Source organism: Diadema setosum, chromosome 1 (assembly GCF_964275005.1).
Source record: "Diadema setosum chromosome 1, eeDiaSeto1, whole genome shotgun sequence".
NCBI lineage: Eukaryota > Metazoa > Echinodermata > Echinoidea > Diadematoida > Diadematidae > Diadema > Diadema setosum.
Genome location: NC_092685.1, coordinates 43,862,051 through 43,878,631, shown reverse-complemented (window position 1 = coordinate 43,878,631; position 16,581 = coordinate 43,862,051). Strand labels below are relative to the sequence as shown.

General features: G+C 39.7%; 1 protein-coding gene across 7 annotated transcripts in view; it reads right to left on the bottom strand.

The window, feature by feature from the left end:
- LOC140236311 (nuclear factor NF-kappa-B p100 subunit-like) overlaps nt 1-16,581 on the bottom strand; it is a 110,785-nt gene that overhangs the window by 28,554 nt on the left and 65,650 nt on the right. The window contains exon 1 of one of the 7 annotated variants that reach the window (XM_072316284.1): nt 7,221-7,404. The exons of the other annotated variants lie outside the window; for them this stretch is intronic. Within the exon in view, the coding sequence (XP_072172385.1) occupies nt 7,221-7,329 (109 nt within the window). The 5' untranslated portion in view covers nt 7,330-7,404. Of the gene's footprint in view, nt 1-7,220; nt 7,405-16,581 lie in introns of those variants that run through there. 7 annotated transcript variants of the gene reach the window in all.

Genomic DNA, 16,581 nt, shown 5'->3' with positions numbered 1-16,581 from the left:
AGTCATGTCAAATCCTGGTGACCATTGAATAACTCCTGGTAAACAAACATCTCAAAATGTCAGTATTCAAACAAGCCTCAAATACGTGTTTATAAACAGCAGGGTTGTTAGTGTGTTTTGTCACAGAAGAAATATGTTCACTTTGTGTCCTTGGTCATTGCATGCCATAGTGGCCGCTGCTCCGTTTCACGTGGCGAGGATTTAATTTTCTAGCTACTGGACAATGGATCACACTTCTGACTTTCAACATTCAGTGGCGCTTGCTGATAACAACTGCCCGCGAGTTGCTAGCATAAGCACTTGACAGCATGTGGTTATACAAGCAAGCCTTCCTACCACAGATAGTGGTTATCACCAATAGTGGGATTCACACTGAAGAAAATTAGCGGGATACAAATCTTGAAATTTGACACGTGATGCAGATCTCGAGATTTTTACCCATGTGGACATAAAAATCCACCCCCCGAATAGTATGATCAGCATCACAATCTAAATCCTAAGAAATATTGCAATATTTTAGAATTATTGTCATAATTCACACCAAAACGAGTGTGTGAACACTGTAGGAAAAAAAACAAAACAAAACAAAAACATGGAAGATCACTACTTACTGGTGAATGGGACCAAATTTCCATCAGATTTTTCCTAACTAAATATATTTGTTAGTATATATTTGTAAAGACTTGCACTGTCACCATTTATAATTTTCAGCAAAATGGATATGCAAGAAAAATAAATGGAAGAGTAGAATTTTTTATCCCACCATTCAAAACATGAATGATTGAACAATGCATGAACACAAGGGCAAATGTAACCATTTCAGTAGACTTCGGGAATATGCAGTTTGGTCAAGAAATTATTGTGATCAGCAAATTAACAGGATATTTCTGTCCATCTGACGACAGGTGTAATAAATCGCGGTATTTGGATCGCAGTCGTTATCACGCTATTATGTCTGTGTGAATGCAACTAATGACGTAGCCACGTTAACAATCTTTCTGGGAGAAAGCTTTCAAGAATATCCTATTATACTCAAAACTTTAATTTGTTGCAACAAGGTGTTTGTTAGTGTTCGTAAATTTGATTATTCACGTTCCTCTATATACATTAGGTCGGGTTAGCTGCCATAATAGGAAATACATCTCTGAATTTGGTCAAAAACAATCGTACCACAAATAATGAGCAAGATATGGGTATATGTGTTAACTGAACAATTCCTTAATACTGGCCACATATGACTAGACCTATCCAAATTTCGGGGTCATAAATTAGCGTTAATGCAAGATTTAACTTCCACTGAAGTGATGTAATTGCCTCCTTTTGTACAGTGAAGAAACACACAAAATTGAACATCATTTTTTTTTCTTTCTGGTTATTTCCCTCCACTACTATAAATGGGCTTAAATGACCACACCAAAGAATCAACAAACTATTTTCCAAGTCAGTTTGACGCCCCGAAAGTTTTGAGTAGATGAATCAAACATAACAACGGTTCTGGTTTGGGTTCCCATGGACAATGCCTTTGAAACAAATAGAAAATTTTTCACAAAACTGAAACCTATCAAATTTCACGCTGGCAAGTGTTGTGATTGTGTCCACACAAAACGAGTACACACGTACCTGAAGATAATGATACAGATGTGTAATGAAACTTCCGCAAAAGATGAGCGCAGAGTCACATTAAGGTAGGAGAGAATATTATGTAAGGGTGTCACATAGCTTCTGCCCGTAGGCTTAAACTTGCAATGAATCAGAAAAATACTTAAGTAGTCTGATGTCAGACAGTGTGTGTGTTTAAGTACCGAGAGTGTTTGTGCGAAATAGTCTTTGTTCTCACGCAGTTGTTTGTTTGTCCAACAAACACTTTGTGTTGTGTTAACTCGTCCATAGCAGTTTGTAGGATGATAGCTACACTTATGACCAAGGTCTCTTTACTAGCTGCAATTGCAAAAACAAAAAAACACACACACAAAATGAAAATCATAAACCAAGAAAATCATCTTTAAAAAAAAATGTCCCATGAATTTGCAAATGCAGAGTGCTTTTTGTTTGAGGAAATTTTCTCCCAAATCATGGCTTAGTTTGGGGAGAAAAATGAACCAAAATTGCAAATGGGCTGGCTGCATTTCCTCAAACATCTGTACTTGCCCAAGACAGCTTTTTGCACACTAAACATGACACGGAGTAGGTGTAGCAGTCAGCTCAGCTAATGAAAAGTCTCAATCAAAGAATTTGCAATTTGAGGGCTGATTTACCAATTCAAATCAACAAACTTGCTCTTTAGTTTACCACTCTCAAGCTAATGAATACTAGTTAACTTAATCATCAAGTGCAATAAATGATACTGCCTTGCATGTTCATGTGTCCAGGGGTACATTTGTCAACTCACTTCTGGCATAGAATTAAGATTTCCAAACAACTTTCAGGGATATTTGGACAGACGATAAATGCAAAGCTGTTTTGACTACGGGGTTGGAAATGTCCTTCTGACATTGTGAAGATGAGAAATGCAAAGTCGTTTTGAAATGCGTCTATAGCTTGGACCTACCCACGCCAACCATTGTCAACTACATGATCTCCGCTCCTTGGGTCAAACTGTGCAATGGAGCTGCGCAGTGACACGTCCTCCCTCTCGACTCTAAGATAGAGCTGATAAACGCAACAACTTGAGAAACGCGATCCAAAGGGCCTTTGCAAATGCGTTTTGATGGTGGGTATTGAAACATGTTTCAAACCCGGGAAAGATGATAAACGCAGCATAGAACAGGAAACAACGGTCATTAAAAGTCACGCGAGTTTGTCTCCTCACAAGGGTTTGTTCAATTATAGAGCTGCGGATCTGGAGAATGTGTAACTGGTGTGATTGCAGTCGCATTTGGTTTGTGGCTTATCCCGCAAAAAAAAAAAAATAATAGTAATTAAAAAAAAAAATGGTTGACTGCCTGCTGTAAACAACGCAATACCTGCAACCTGTGACAGAGGCCTCTTTATCAAACAGCCGGCTACTAGTACCACAATTGTACTCCTGCTAAAATTTCAGATCAAGAATATGTCCATGTACAGTTCAAAAGAAGAATGAAGAAACAAACATAATTTGGTTGGAATGTGGGCAAAATTGCACATATCAAAAATGCAAAATCAAATTTCGGAGAAAGAAAATTTTGTTTTTTTATTCCAAACTCATCTTTTCTTTCTTTTTGCATTTGAGGAAAAAAAAAAGCCTCCATACCAAGTGTAGTACAAAAATATACAGGTCGGCATCTCTGCTTACCTTTCACTAACATCAGCTATGTTGACACAAGATGTAAGTTTATAACACTGTCTACATTTTTATACCAGCAAACCGTGTCACTTGCATGGGGGGGGGGGGGGGACACTGCTGATACCTCTTTTTGTTGTTGTTTTTCCCAACACCAAAAATGATCCACCCATAAAGAAAACAAGACCAAGTGGGAGAGAGGACAACCTCCATTGATTCTTGCCTTTCAGCTAGCAAGCCCTCGTTTATGTTCCTTTTCTTTCCTTTTCTTGTTATTCTAAACTTTACAGTACATGCAAACCTTTCAAGGTGGGATGGCATGTAGAAATAATGGCTACAGTGGGGGTTACACTGTTTTAGCTCTTGCCATTGCATCATTCAAAAATTTACATGAAAGTCCCTTCTCAATTTTACAAGAAGTACATAATACTGTATCCCTTGACCTGCCACTGAGATATGTGTAAGCCAATACTCTTCTCCACGCCTTCTGGAGCTTTATCAAGTCCTCTTCCTGTGTCCTAGAAAATGAATTTCTGGGAAACTTCCTCCACACTTTCTTCTTATCACTCTCTGACTGTGTGACATTACGAATGTTGCAGAGGGCAACATACTGAATTAAAGGAAAAGTTTTAAAAATCATCAATTGTAAACAGATTGTCTGATTTACCGAAAACTTTCCCCAAGTGCTTTGGGAAAACATGTGGCACATTAGATGCATTCACATGACCTTTGCAATCTTCAAAGTTTTAAACTTAGATTATTAGTTTGTAGTTTTTAACTGCAACTCACGTTTACGCAACTAATCTTCAAGATTGAATTTTCAAGCAAGAGTCCCACTAGAGGATTAAATCACATAACCAGAGGTAATAATACAAGCAGTTCTAGTGATAAACCCGATAATGTGTGGTGACACTGTAGTGTACAAAGCAAACTGAAGGTAGACCTGGAACGTGGAAGCTGTAGGGGAATAGAGTTCACAGCTAGCATAAACCCTACAATATCTTGTGGTTCTAATCATGGACTAACCATTACAATTACTAACTTTCAAGTGTATCTACGCAGGGTTAAATTATGAAATAATCTTTACATTCCGGAATGTCGTATGAATGTAACTATAACAGCTACACAACTCTCCTAATCATTCATCTGATTCCCATCAAAACATTTTGTTTTGTTGCTTTGATTTATTTATTATACTATTTAAGACCAGATGGAGTGACTATTTCCCTTATACAACCCTTAATGCTGTGTGCCTAGACTATTTCAAGGTTCACAGTGTAAGGATGGAGCTCATCTTCATCGTTGGACTTGATTGCGGACGTGACTAAGAATGAGGCAAGTCGAGCATCTGATGTCTTCTACCCCATACGACAGGCGCGAAAACAAAACAAAACAAAGAGCAATGAGTGCAGTCGCGCGCGCATGTTGCATTCAGCCACTCTGTCATGTAAACCAGGCACTTACACTTGAACTTGGCACTGCACGATGTGGGTGTTTACATTCGCACGGCATGTTATGGTTTAAAGCTCAAACGTAGATGGGGAAATCGCCAAGAAACGTGAAATGGTTAAATCTGTCCAGATTCCATCACATTCATAAAAGATCATACATTATAAGATCATACATGCACAAGATTTGAATGGAAATACTTCAAAATGACAGTTCTGACGATAATATTAATGACAGAGTTTTTTTTTTTCGGTATTTTTCCTGATGAAATATAATCACATTCATCTCTCATTCAGTTATTGTAACTTCAGCGTCAATGTTAATCTCTGCATAATTTCAGTCATGAGTGAAGCTGCATTAACTTTTAACCCAGTGTGTTTTTAACTTGATGAGGACATTCTGTAGTCAACACAGCAAAGAAGTTTTAGGCAAAATCTGAATATCACATTGGATATGCCATAATAGTACTAGTACCGCTTTAAGCCTTCTAATAAGCATGACGAGTCTAGTTTCAGATCAAACCACCACGTGGTTTGGCGAAGGAAAATGAAACTGTTCCTGGATATTTACATGTACTAACCTAAAGTTTGTATATAATTGGCTTTGCTTCACACTCATACCATCTTTTTAATCGTGTGAATAAAGGGAGGCAAAGACTGTCCTGGTTTTATTTCTGTACATCATAAATTAAACACACACACACACATACACACACACATGAGACAACCACACAAAAGTCATAACAAATTTACTACACACAAAAAAAAGTTGTTCCCCCCCCCCTTTGGTCTTGTGAGTTTGTTTTGCACAAGAATTCACGCATCCCATTTTGTCAAAGTGATGTATTTTTCTTTATCAGTCATGCTATTTCTTTTAAAACAAAGGGCATAACAAGGACTGCAGGGAGCTATTCAAGCTGTGACAACTACATTTGCTCCTGCGACAATTGCTCCACTCTAATTTTCTCTAAGGACTTGGGGTTAGGCTTAGGGTTGTGATTGGGATTTAGGTTTAGTTTTATATTAGGATTAGGGTTGGGGTTATGTTTGGGGGTAGAATATGCTTGGTTTTAGCGTGCAGATATTTCATGGAAGCAATTTTGGCAGGAGCAAATATATGGAAACGAGCTAAGCAAAGAAACACTTGTACTTTAAAGGGGATGGCTAGTAACTGATCAGTGGGAATCAGTGGGAATGCTGGGGGATGATTCAAGCACCAAAAAGGATAAGAACACCCCTGATACCATGATGTAGGCTATGATCCTCTGGGCTCATGAGTTTATCTAGCATAAGAAATTATTAATCTGATCCTTCATGCACGGTTTTTCCTCATCATCATTCCACAAATTTGATTTGACATACAAACTGTATCCTTTAATCGCCTGGTGTTAGAATTTGTCTCTGGTATGACTGATCTGTGGCACTGCCAACATTGTGCGTAAACGCAGACCTTGCCAAGGTCAGCTCTGTTCTGAACATATAACAAGCAAAATCATGAAATGAACCATATGGCTGAAGAAAGAGAGTACTCTTTATTAAATAAGATGCAGTAAAGTGCTCCAGCCATCACCAGTAGGTCAACATTCTGAGCTGTATATAGACAGTATTTATTCATATCTTATTACTCTGAATTGAAGCACTCCTTGTTTCACTGTGATGGGCCCTAAAAAGCAAACTCTTGTGATTGGGTGAAAATTACTCTCATCCCTGACAAATCAAAATGAAATACATTCATCACAGCAAGATTGAGAAAAAAATTGATTTGAATTGAAACAAAAAAAAATTGAACTGAAAAAAACAAAAACACCAACTTACATTATATACAGACATCTTCCGTCAGTATTACTTCCGTTGCCAAACTAAGACATATTGATCGAAAATTGGCACCAACTGGCACATCTTGAAATTTGAATGGGAATTGATACTCTTTGGCTTTCCAAACACTACTGACGTTACTATCTGCACTGCTCATGTAGGAATTTGGATTTTTACCTCTACTTCTAGGGGGCTTGAACTGAGAAGCTAAAGCAGTGGAGTCTGTGGCCACATCCACAGCGCCATCACACCTTCTCAGTTTGACATGACCACTGTCAAAGTGGCTATGAATGGGTCTCAACTCTTTTTACTTGTAACACAATGTGTCTCGTTGGTACAGTTTGCCTACTATTGCTAGTCACCTGGGGCGAGCCATGAGGGGTCAGCACCATTCGCCAATTTGTTCTTGCGTGGGTAGATAGGTGGACCACCTCACTGGGTTAGCACCCTGCTCTTTGCGACGAACGAATGAAGCGAGTTCTCTTTCGCGCATGACTCGAGAGTAATTCACACATGGGGACCTCTATCTAATGTACTATACGAGGAACAGAGTGTTTTGCCCTAATACCAGAGGGGACAATATGACGGAACACACAACACTGCTCAGCTGGAAGACTCAGGGATCGAACCCTGGTCACACTCGATACTCTAATGGCCTGATAATCGCGCTGCAGAAGGAGGGATAGGTTTTGACTCACCATGCCCGATATGGTCATCAATGATCAGATCTTTCAGGTAGATGGCAAACAGATCGGAGTCCGGAGACTGAGGCTCTGTTTTGATGGGGCGCTGTCGGTACAAATCCATCCTTGTCTTTCAAGTACAACAAATATCTTGGAATCAAGCTAAAATCCACAATCAAAGTCTTGCTGACAGAGATTCTCGGACACGACATTCATAGTCGCTGGAACCATTAAGGGGGACACACGAATACATACACCGAGTATAAAATCGCCACAGATGGTATTGCCTTTAAAATCAATGAAATGAAGAGGAGAAAAACAAACACCACAACAGCGATGTCATATACTCTGAAACTGTGTAACTACTTAATTGTGCATGAGAGGTTGTTTCAGCGTGCATGGGCGCTCTTTGGATCGTCCACAATACAGCACGCACACACACACACACACACAGATAAGCGCCAATCTCTAATAGACTACAGTGTTCCGACAAAATGATCCATTGGAGTGTTTGTAAGCTTTGGACATCCGCGAGTATCCAGCTCTTGGCCTGGGCTCTCTTGCAACAAGTGGTAGAGGAGGGGATGCTACGCACAGGCAAAATACAGCACGAGACCACTGCACATGCTTTCCACTCTCCACAAAACTGCCTGCATTTTACCGAGTCCCTCCAGATCTCCTCCCACAGGAAGTGTCATGAATATGCAGTGAACTTCCTTGTTTGGCAGCCGACATGCGTGACGTCACAGTTTCATAGAAATATCCCTGTTCACCCATTACAATGAACCAGGAACAGACTGTGCATTGAACTTCCTCCCGATCACCCCCCCTGATCTTGCAGTGGAGGAGTCCGAGCAAAGTAAAGATAGGACAGTAGGTTGGCTGATAATCATCTTTCGAGGAATAGTCCATTTCTTTTTTTCACTCTGCTGTTATCAAAGTTCAGGGGTTTGACATGTGATGCACTATTCATATATCACCTTGTAAAATACAAACACAAAAGGGGATCTCAATACAAGTTCAAAGGAGGAAATGCACAGTTTGCAGTAGCCCGAGTTTATGCAGTATACATTTCTTGCTAAAGTCTGTGGATAAACTCGTTATAAAAAAATAAAAACTAACTTTACACTCAGATGCTGCACACCTCCAATACAGGCAGACTCCATTCTAACAAGCTTGCTTACAAGGAGGTATTGCTTTAACCAATTGAGGGCGAGTTCCGAGTATACTCGGGCAGGGGTCTACGGGAAATGCGTGTTGTAGCAAAATCAGTCTGTCCTCGGTGGGTTAAGAGGTAAATTGGGCTGTTCTCATTTTCGCGACAAATGATTCTTCAGCAAAGCCCCCTGCTTAGGACGAGTTCCATTAGAAATAACAAAATCCTGGCTAAAGTGAAGAAACCATAACCTTTTTGCTCAGATATATGGCAAGGTTATTTCCATACCCCAATTGCTCCTGTTCAGAATTGCTGATAAACGGTAAGCTACTGAATACAAATCTTTCAACCCGTAAAATATTCGACTATCAGAATGTTTACTCCATGCTACCAAAGCATACAATGTATACTACATCTGCAAGATATACACATTCTCTCAGCATATGGCTACTGCACTATACTTTACTGAACACTGAAACTGTTATGAATAAAACACATATCGATGTGTCTGCCTGGGACCTCAACCCTGGACTTCTTTGTTAATTCAGATAGTTTGATACTATCATTAGGTATATACATTAGTGGAAGCTAATTCTTGTTTAATTCCCAATGAACAAACTACTGGTTAAAAAGAGCCATAGAAATAGTTTGCAATTTCAGTTATAACCTTATATCAATTTGAACCACAAAAAAAAAAGCAGCACATTTGTACAGCATTCACAAGGATCATAATAGTAATCTAAACAAAATTTGATAGTTAAAAAAGAAAAAAAGAAAAAAAAAGGAAAACACCAGTGAAGCTGAGGTGAAATGCGTGACTGTGTTATCACAGCCCTTGGATCTGGTGCTGCATATATTGTCGGCTGAGAACCAGAAGGGCTTTACAACTGTATCTCAATTTAAAGGGCATTAAGCTATTGCTGTCATGTTGTAGAGCTCAATGTCCTGTACATTATAGTGTCAATTTCAAACTATTTTAATTCTACGCAAAATATTCAAAATTATAACCACAAGAGAGCTACTTTACCCTATATTTGCAACAATGCTTATAAATCTACCCACTTTTGATTAAATAAACTTTGAGTTCATGAAACTTTATCATTTCATTTTCATCTACGTTCAAATCTTAGAGAACACGACAGTGCCCTTTTGGTTCTGACGATATGTCCATTTTGATAATCTTTGTAGGATCACAATGATACAGCACATTAGGTTACAAGGCTTCTATCCTTTGAAAAACAAAAGTACAACGTACCCGAATCTGACTAATGCTTAGTGTTCTTCTCCTACAACAAGATGTCTTATCCACAATGTCTGCACGCAATTCTATCATTTTTCTTTCTCTCTTCTCATGTTTCAGCAATGTGTTTCTGTTATGCTCATTACGCCGCTAGTTTCATGAGGAAAGCTAATAGATCAAGAAGAGCAAAAACAGTGCACCTCCCAAGGTTCTTATCTAGCTATCATGTAACAAAACTAAGTATGTCATTCCAGCATGCCTGTGAACTTCTTCAATGGCTGCAAGTTTCACAATACTGACCATTCCTGGAGAGTTCCTGAATCTGATAGCGGACGTGATTTCCACCTACGGGGCCGCGCTCATGGGCGAGGTGAATTTACTTGTGACGTTGCACGGACATGAAAGCTGGCAATAATGTTTGGATGAAGTCCGAGTACCTCCTTTACAAGTATAATAGCAACATTTACATGGGCCTCATTAAAGGACAAGTCCACCTTCATATACATGTGGATTGAGTGGATGCAACAATATTAGTAGGACACGTCAGTAAAAGTTTGGGGAAAATCGGACAATCCATTCAAAAGTTATGAATTTTCAAAATATATCTGCGCAGTCAAGGCTGGATGAGAAGACTACTACAGTGTATGATGTCACATGCTTACAACGATATAAGGAAAATAAAAAGAGAATTGAACAAAACTTTACTTTTTAAATATACAGTGCACATTTCTTTGACTAGTTACTGACATATACGTTAATTATTCCCCCTGCCTTCTGAAAGAGAAAAGTCGAGTATTCTTTTGTTACGCAAGAACAGTGAAAATATTGAATTTTCTTTATCCTTTCTTTATATCGTTGTACACATGTGACATCACCAGGTATAGTAGTCTTCTCATCTAGCCGAGACTGAGCAGAGACTTTAAAAATTCATAACTTTTGAACGGATTGTCCAATTTTCCTCAAACTCTCAGTGATGTGTTCTACTATCGTTGCTGCATTCCCTCAACCCACATGTCTATAAAGGTGAACTAGTCCTTCAACCATGGGGAGTGAACTTGTTCCTTCTTTGAGGGTGAATATTGTGACACACATGAGGATAGTGGTGTATTTTGCAGTATTTTTATCACGAAATTACAAATCCCCAAAATACTGCCTCCCATCAACTTAATTGTGCTGCTCTATGTCGCCTCCACAGAGGGGCACTGCTTAATTTTCTCCTACAGAGGCAAAATGCTTATCTATCATTCTGTCTACATAGTTCTCGATTGCAAATCACACCGATCATGAAATTGCCCTACCAGCCCATACCCACCAAGTATGATCGACATAGTATACTCATGAAATTTATGGCGTATGATATTACAGCAATCATCTTTTTCGATACTGGCACAGCTTCATCAAAGTTGAGTCAATAATGCTTGTACTTTATACCTTATATTCTTTGCCTCTCAAACACTATGCGAACGAGGGGTGGGGGAGCTTACTCACACATTGCTCTTATAAGAACTTTTAAGACTTTTTCGAAGAAAGGTCCCTGAATAAACACTGAATGAAAAAGATCTTAAACCATTCAATTCTATACTTCAGAGATCCATTTTTCTTTTCTTGGAAATTTCATTCTTCATCACTAGACATATCGTTTAATTGAATTCCTAAAATTTTGCTTTGAAATCGCCTTCCTCAGTTTGGGACAGACAACCCCATACCACAATGCCCGTGACACACTTTGGAGAGGAGGTATAGAAATCCCCTTCTAAAAGTCTGTACTCTTAACAATCGAACTCATTATTTCCCCATCCATTGACTTCAATTCCTTTATTTTTATTCAAATACTAGTGTACAACATCATTACTCGTGTGCATGTGTGCATGCCTGTGCCTGTGCCAGTGTCAGTGTCTGTGTTATTTGATTTAATTCACTTTCACATGGCAGCAAAGGATGTAATGGATGCTCGTAAACAAGCAACCAACAAAGGGACGATGCCTCTGAAGGACTAGGCTATATAAAGGTAAAGTGCCTTGCTGTATTCATTGGACTGCTATGGCAGAACACTGCTGTCAGGGGACTGAAACCAAGGGACCTCGTGATTGACACCTTGTGGTCTTGTTTTAAAATGCCAAGTCAAAACGTTGATTCAAAACACTGTTCATGGGGTACTGTCTTTCTTAAGCTTGCACAAGAGTATAAATTTTGCAGTTGATATGTTGACCTATTGAAAGTTGACAAGCCAAATTGGGGCCGCGAAAATGTCGTCACAGACCTTCTCCTAAGGTGTTGTTATCGCACTTTGCCACAGAGGCTATAGTAAGTGCACAAAGATACAGAATATACCCCTGCGTGGGGCAATAGTTTCGCATGTTGTTAAAAAAAATGCTTCACAAAATTTCCACAAAAAAAAACCTTGTGAAAATAACAGCTTTTTATAGCACATACTGTATGCCGTCTCAGTCACATTGTGTGTGGTCTCTGCAAGTGGTGGCTCCCTGTATGAACAGACTAAAAAAGCATAAAATGAAGTGGTACATCAGGAATGCTCCTGTCTCCAATTTTGTGTATAAATGTGGTATAAGATGGTTCTTATAATTTACAAATAACAAAAAGTCTGTACAATATGATGGAAAAACTCTTCACATTGGCAGCATTGTTAATTTATAGGGCTACCATTTACTGAAGGGTTTGTGGAAATTACTTTGTTTTAAAGTTGTCGTATCTGAATGTCACTCGCATGCAAGTCAGGCTAAGAATACATGACCAACATGGCAGAGGTATAGCGCAGAACTTCAGATTTAGCACAATTTACCAGAGTCAATTAACTTGGGTACGTTATGCAGAGTTTCTTTATCATCACCACAAAGGTAGGGCACACGTGTACACTACGCCACGTAAGCTTTATTACTGTAAATGCCATATATCTAGCGAGTCTAAATTTTCGCAAATCGGGACTTCCCAATGATTTCGCGAGTGGTTAAATTCGCGATCGTGGAGTGCTGCACTCAACGGAGAAATGTATTTGTGTGCGTCACATTGAATAACGGGATCAGAGTTACAGTATTATTTTCGCGAGTCTTTAATTTTGTGAAATCCGTGAAAATAAAAACCTTGTGAAATATTTGGCGTATACAGTACTTTGCTCTACCTGTCTTCCTGATTTATGACAAAGAATGACACAGACAGGATTTTGACAACGGATGGGAATACTGTGGTAGCTGTGTATAGATGCCGAGATTCAAGCTCTTTCTTGATTTCGCATGACACCCTCTACCTGGAATTGATGATTTTGATGAGCAGTTTCAAAGTTTTTCAACTCAGTTCAAATACATGGAAGAGTTCCCAATATAACCTTTAATACTGTATGCTCTTATCAATACCTTGATCCTTGACCCTTGAAGCGGGGCTTATAAAACATCACACTTGGTAAATATAGCACATTTGGCTCCTTACCACAAATAGACTACGTCACAGAATTGTTTGAATACGGTGATATTTGATCTGGCCACACTTGTTCATGATAGGGCCTCTTCCTGTGCAATTACTATCAGAAGTACGGGTATGTTATACCATTATACAACACACAAATGAAGAAACACTTCCTCATAACTCGACCTTTGAGGCACAGTGAACAGTGCAAGGTGCACATGAAAAGCCCGCCAAAACTGGGATCGGATCCATAAACACACATTAGTGAGGTCACATTCTGCTCCATTGGTTTTCATGTACACACTATCTATCAAATATGCACACATACGCGCGCACACACACACACTCACACACAATGCAAGAAGATACATGAACCTGGGCTAACTCTGGCGTCCAGCAGAAACACTTGTGTAGTCTACACAATGCAGACTCGATGTGTCCTAACGCAGAGCTGTGATTGCACCCACAGGCATTTGCTGCTGCACAGCAAACAGGGTCTAGGTGGTTGCTTCTGGTCTCTCCTAGAAGAACTTGAAGTAAAGTTCCTCCATTTAGTATCAAACCTTCATTTGAGCAAGCAGCCTTTGCATACTGCTTTAATGCTGTATACATCGAATACTTCACAAGGTTTTTATTTAGCGAGTCAAGTGCTATTCGTGCATCTAAAGACAGGCGAAAATATTGACTCTGATTTCGACATGAATGTGACATGCACACACACATTTCTCCATTCAGTACTGTGCCCCACGATCGCAATTTAACCACTGGCGAAATCATCGGGAAGTCTCAGTTCGCAAAAATTTATACCGTTAGTGCACCAGTTTTCAACAGGACCCAGATTTCGACACCCAGCAGATAATTCTTCTAAAATTGTATACTCAATACAAACGTCTGACTTCAGCAATCAACCAAGGTATCAATCACATTTCTAGTCTTATATAAATACCGTTTGTCACTTGTCATCATAATCCGACGGTAGAATATTTAGGAGAAAAGCAACACAGTGTCAGCAGAAATGTTAATGTCAGCCATTTTTAGGGGTTCAAAACAATATGACGCATTTTGTATACATCGCCGTAAAATTAAATTCACCCGTGCCGGTTATCTTGCTTTAGTATCAGTTTGTTTGCTAAATCTTGATGTTTGATTTCATAATCGTCTTTAGTAATTTCATGGCTGAATTCGTGATAAATGAGCAAACTTGTAGAAAGAGTTGGCTTTGAGAATGTGGCACCAGATTTCGACATTCCCATATCAAGACACGTTATAGAGGAAACAACAAGCTCTTGCGCCGGTATGATTGCTAGTTTGCGTCCACAATGCAGTGTACGCGTACTGTACGCGCCATGTGATTTCTGTGTGATGCGCGCTGTGATTGTGTTGAAAAAATGATGCTGGGTGTCGAAATCTGATGCCAGCGACGGCGTGACGGAAATCGCTTAAAATTGAACGCTAGTGCATTCAAATGGGAATTCGTTTAAGGCATATTATTATTGGCCTTTGTAGCTCAACTTCATATCGAAATTCCGAGGTAAAACGGTGCAGTATTGATGGTAAACAAGGAAATGTGCTAAAGTGTCGAAAACCGGTGCCCTTACTGTACTTGATAATTATAAACAGTACCCTAACAACTACGACTGGCTCCTTCAAAAACTATGATTATGCAGGTCTCTTTTTCAATTAAATGATAAAAGTGTTATCTTGAACTCCTTCCCCAAAATATTACCCCTGTTGGTGCTTTAATGGGCCATCACCACCACTATTATACAACAAAATATAATTCACTTACAAAACTTTGGGCACCAAGGCTGTACAACTTCTGGACCTGGGAAAGACATTCGAAATGCACAGGTCCGGCCAAGGGTCCCTGTCCATGGGATCTCACTGGGGTAAGCGGTCTCATTTTATAAACTTCATACATTGTGGCCTCAGGAATGATTCTTGCCATGTTTGGTACATGTACATGTAACCATCTAATCAAGTGTATGAAGAGAATCCTTTATGTATGAGACAATATATCATAATTTTTACCTCCGCCAAGGGGGAGGTTATGTTTTCGTTACCGTTGGTTTGTTTGTTAGTTAGTTAGTTCGTTCGTTTGTCTGTGTGCAAAATAACTCAAAAAATAGTTAACGGATTGGGATGAAACTTGCAGGAAAGGTTGAGAATGACACAAGTAACAAACGATTAACTTTTGGTAGTGATCTGAGAATTTTGGGGGAATTTATGAAGGATTTTTGATATTTTTACGGGGAGGGTCAATGAACTTTGGAGTTCAGGCTGCGCGTATTTGTGGTTTGCATGCGCGCACTAAAGTGTATGCTCTAGTTTCTGCTAGGGCGAGGCGCGCGGTGCAGCTGAGTGTTTATGACGTAACAAAGGCTTCTATATTGGGAAATCGGGCGGCTTTCAGCACACAATGCAGTACGTATGGGTGGAAATCACTGATCTCTGTGAAAGAACAAGATCAGTGCGGGTGGAAATGGGCTGCATGCTTGGTGGAGGTCTGCGCTCTCAGAGTGCTTTTCTAGTTATCAAAATTAGCTGAGTCCAACCTTCATCTCGTTGTTCCACTTGGCACACACATGGTCATGAATAATCTCTTTCTTCCCCTCCAGTCTACAGATAATTGAGTGCAATATGACTTGAAAGTACAATACCACTTCAGAATCTGGGGGGGGGGGGGGGGGGGGAATCTTTAAAATTCACATACTTTTGGACCCTAGGGTCCCACCAGTGGGCCTATCTGTGCTATTTGAATAACTTTGTATCTCATGCCCCGAGGAATAATTCTTGCCAAATTCAATATAAAATCTGATGCCATATCTGAAAGGAGAAGATTGAAATGTCAATTTTGAGCCATGGGCCCCATCCAAACTGGCTACCGTACCCACCTTGGGTGCCAAATCTGATGACTGCTGTCATTGTACATTTCTGACCTTCTATGGTCATGAAAATGTAATACGACTTGGTTGTTTGACTGCTGGTGCTGGAAAACATCACAGCAATCTATTAACTTTGGGATTTTAGGGGGCTGCACACTTGGGCCTTCATGGAGACCATGCACACAAGTTAAAAATCTGTGTTTTTCCCATCTTTAGGAATATTTCCCTGTAAAGTTTGGTGATTATCTAATCACACACTTTAAAAAAGAAGTTGAAAATGTGTCACATTTATTCCATGGGAACTGTCCAAACTTACTACCCCCCCCCCCCCCCCCCCCCCCCATTGTGGGACTTATGGATCTAGAGGAACTGCTAGATCATCTCTGAATGTTACACTTGTTAGGTATGGTGGGCCCTAGCCCTGGGCCCCAGCCCTGGGCCATAACCATGGCCAGCTGTGCCCATAACTTTCCAACTCCTTCCTTTAAATATGAGACCTGTCAAATCTGATCAAAATCTGACGACGACTGGTTAGAGGAGACGAAAAAATGTAAACAGTTGTGCCGATGATTGATGACGAGACGAACAAAACAGCAATTTACACATGGATAACGTGAAAATGGTTTGAATGAAACAACTACTGAGTACCGTATGCTAGAACGCTGCCTTAGGGAGTTT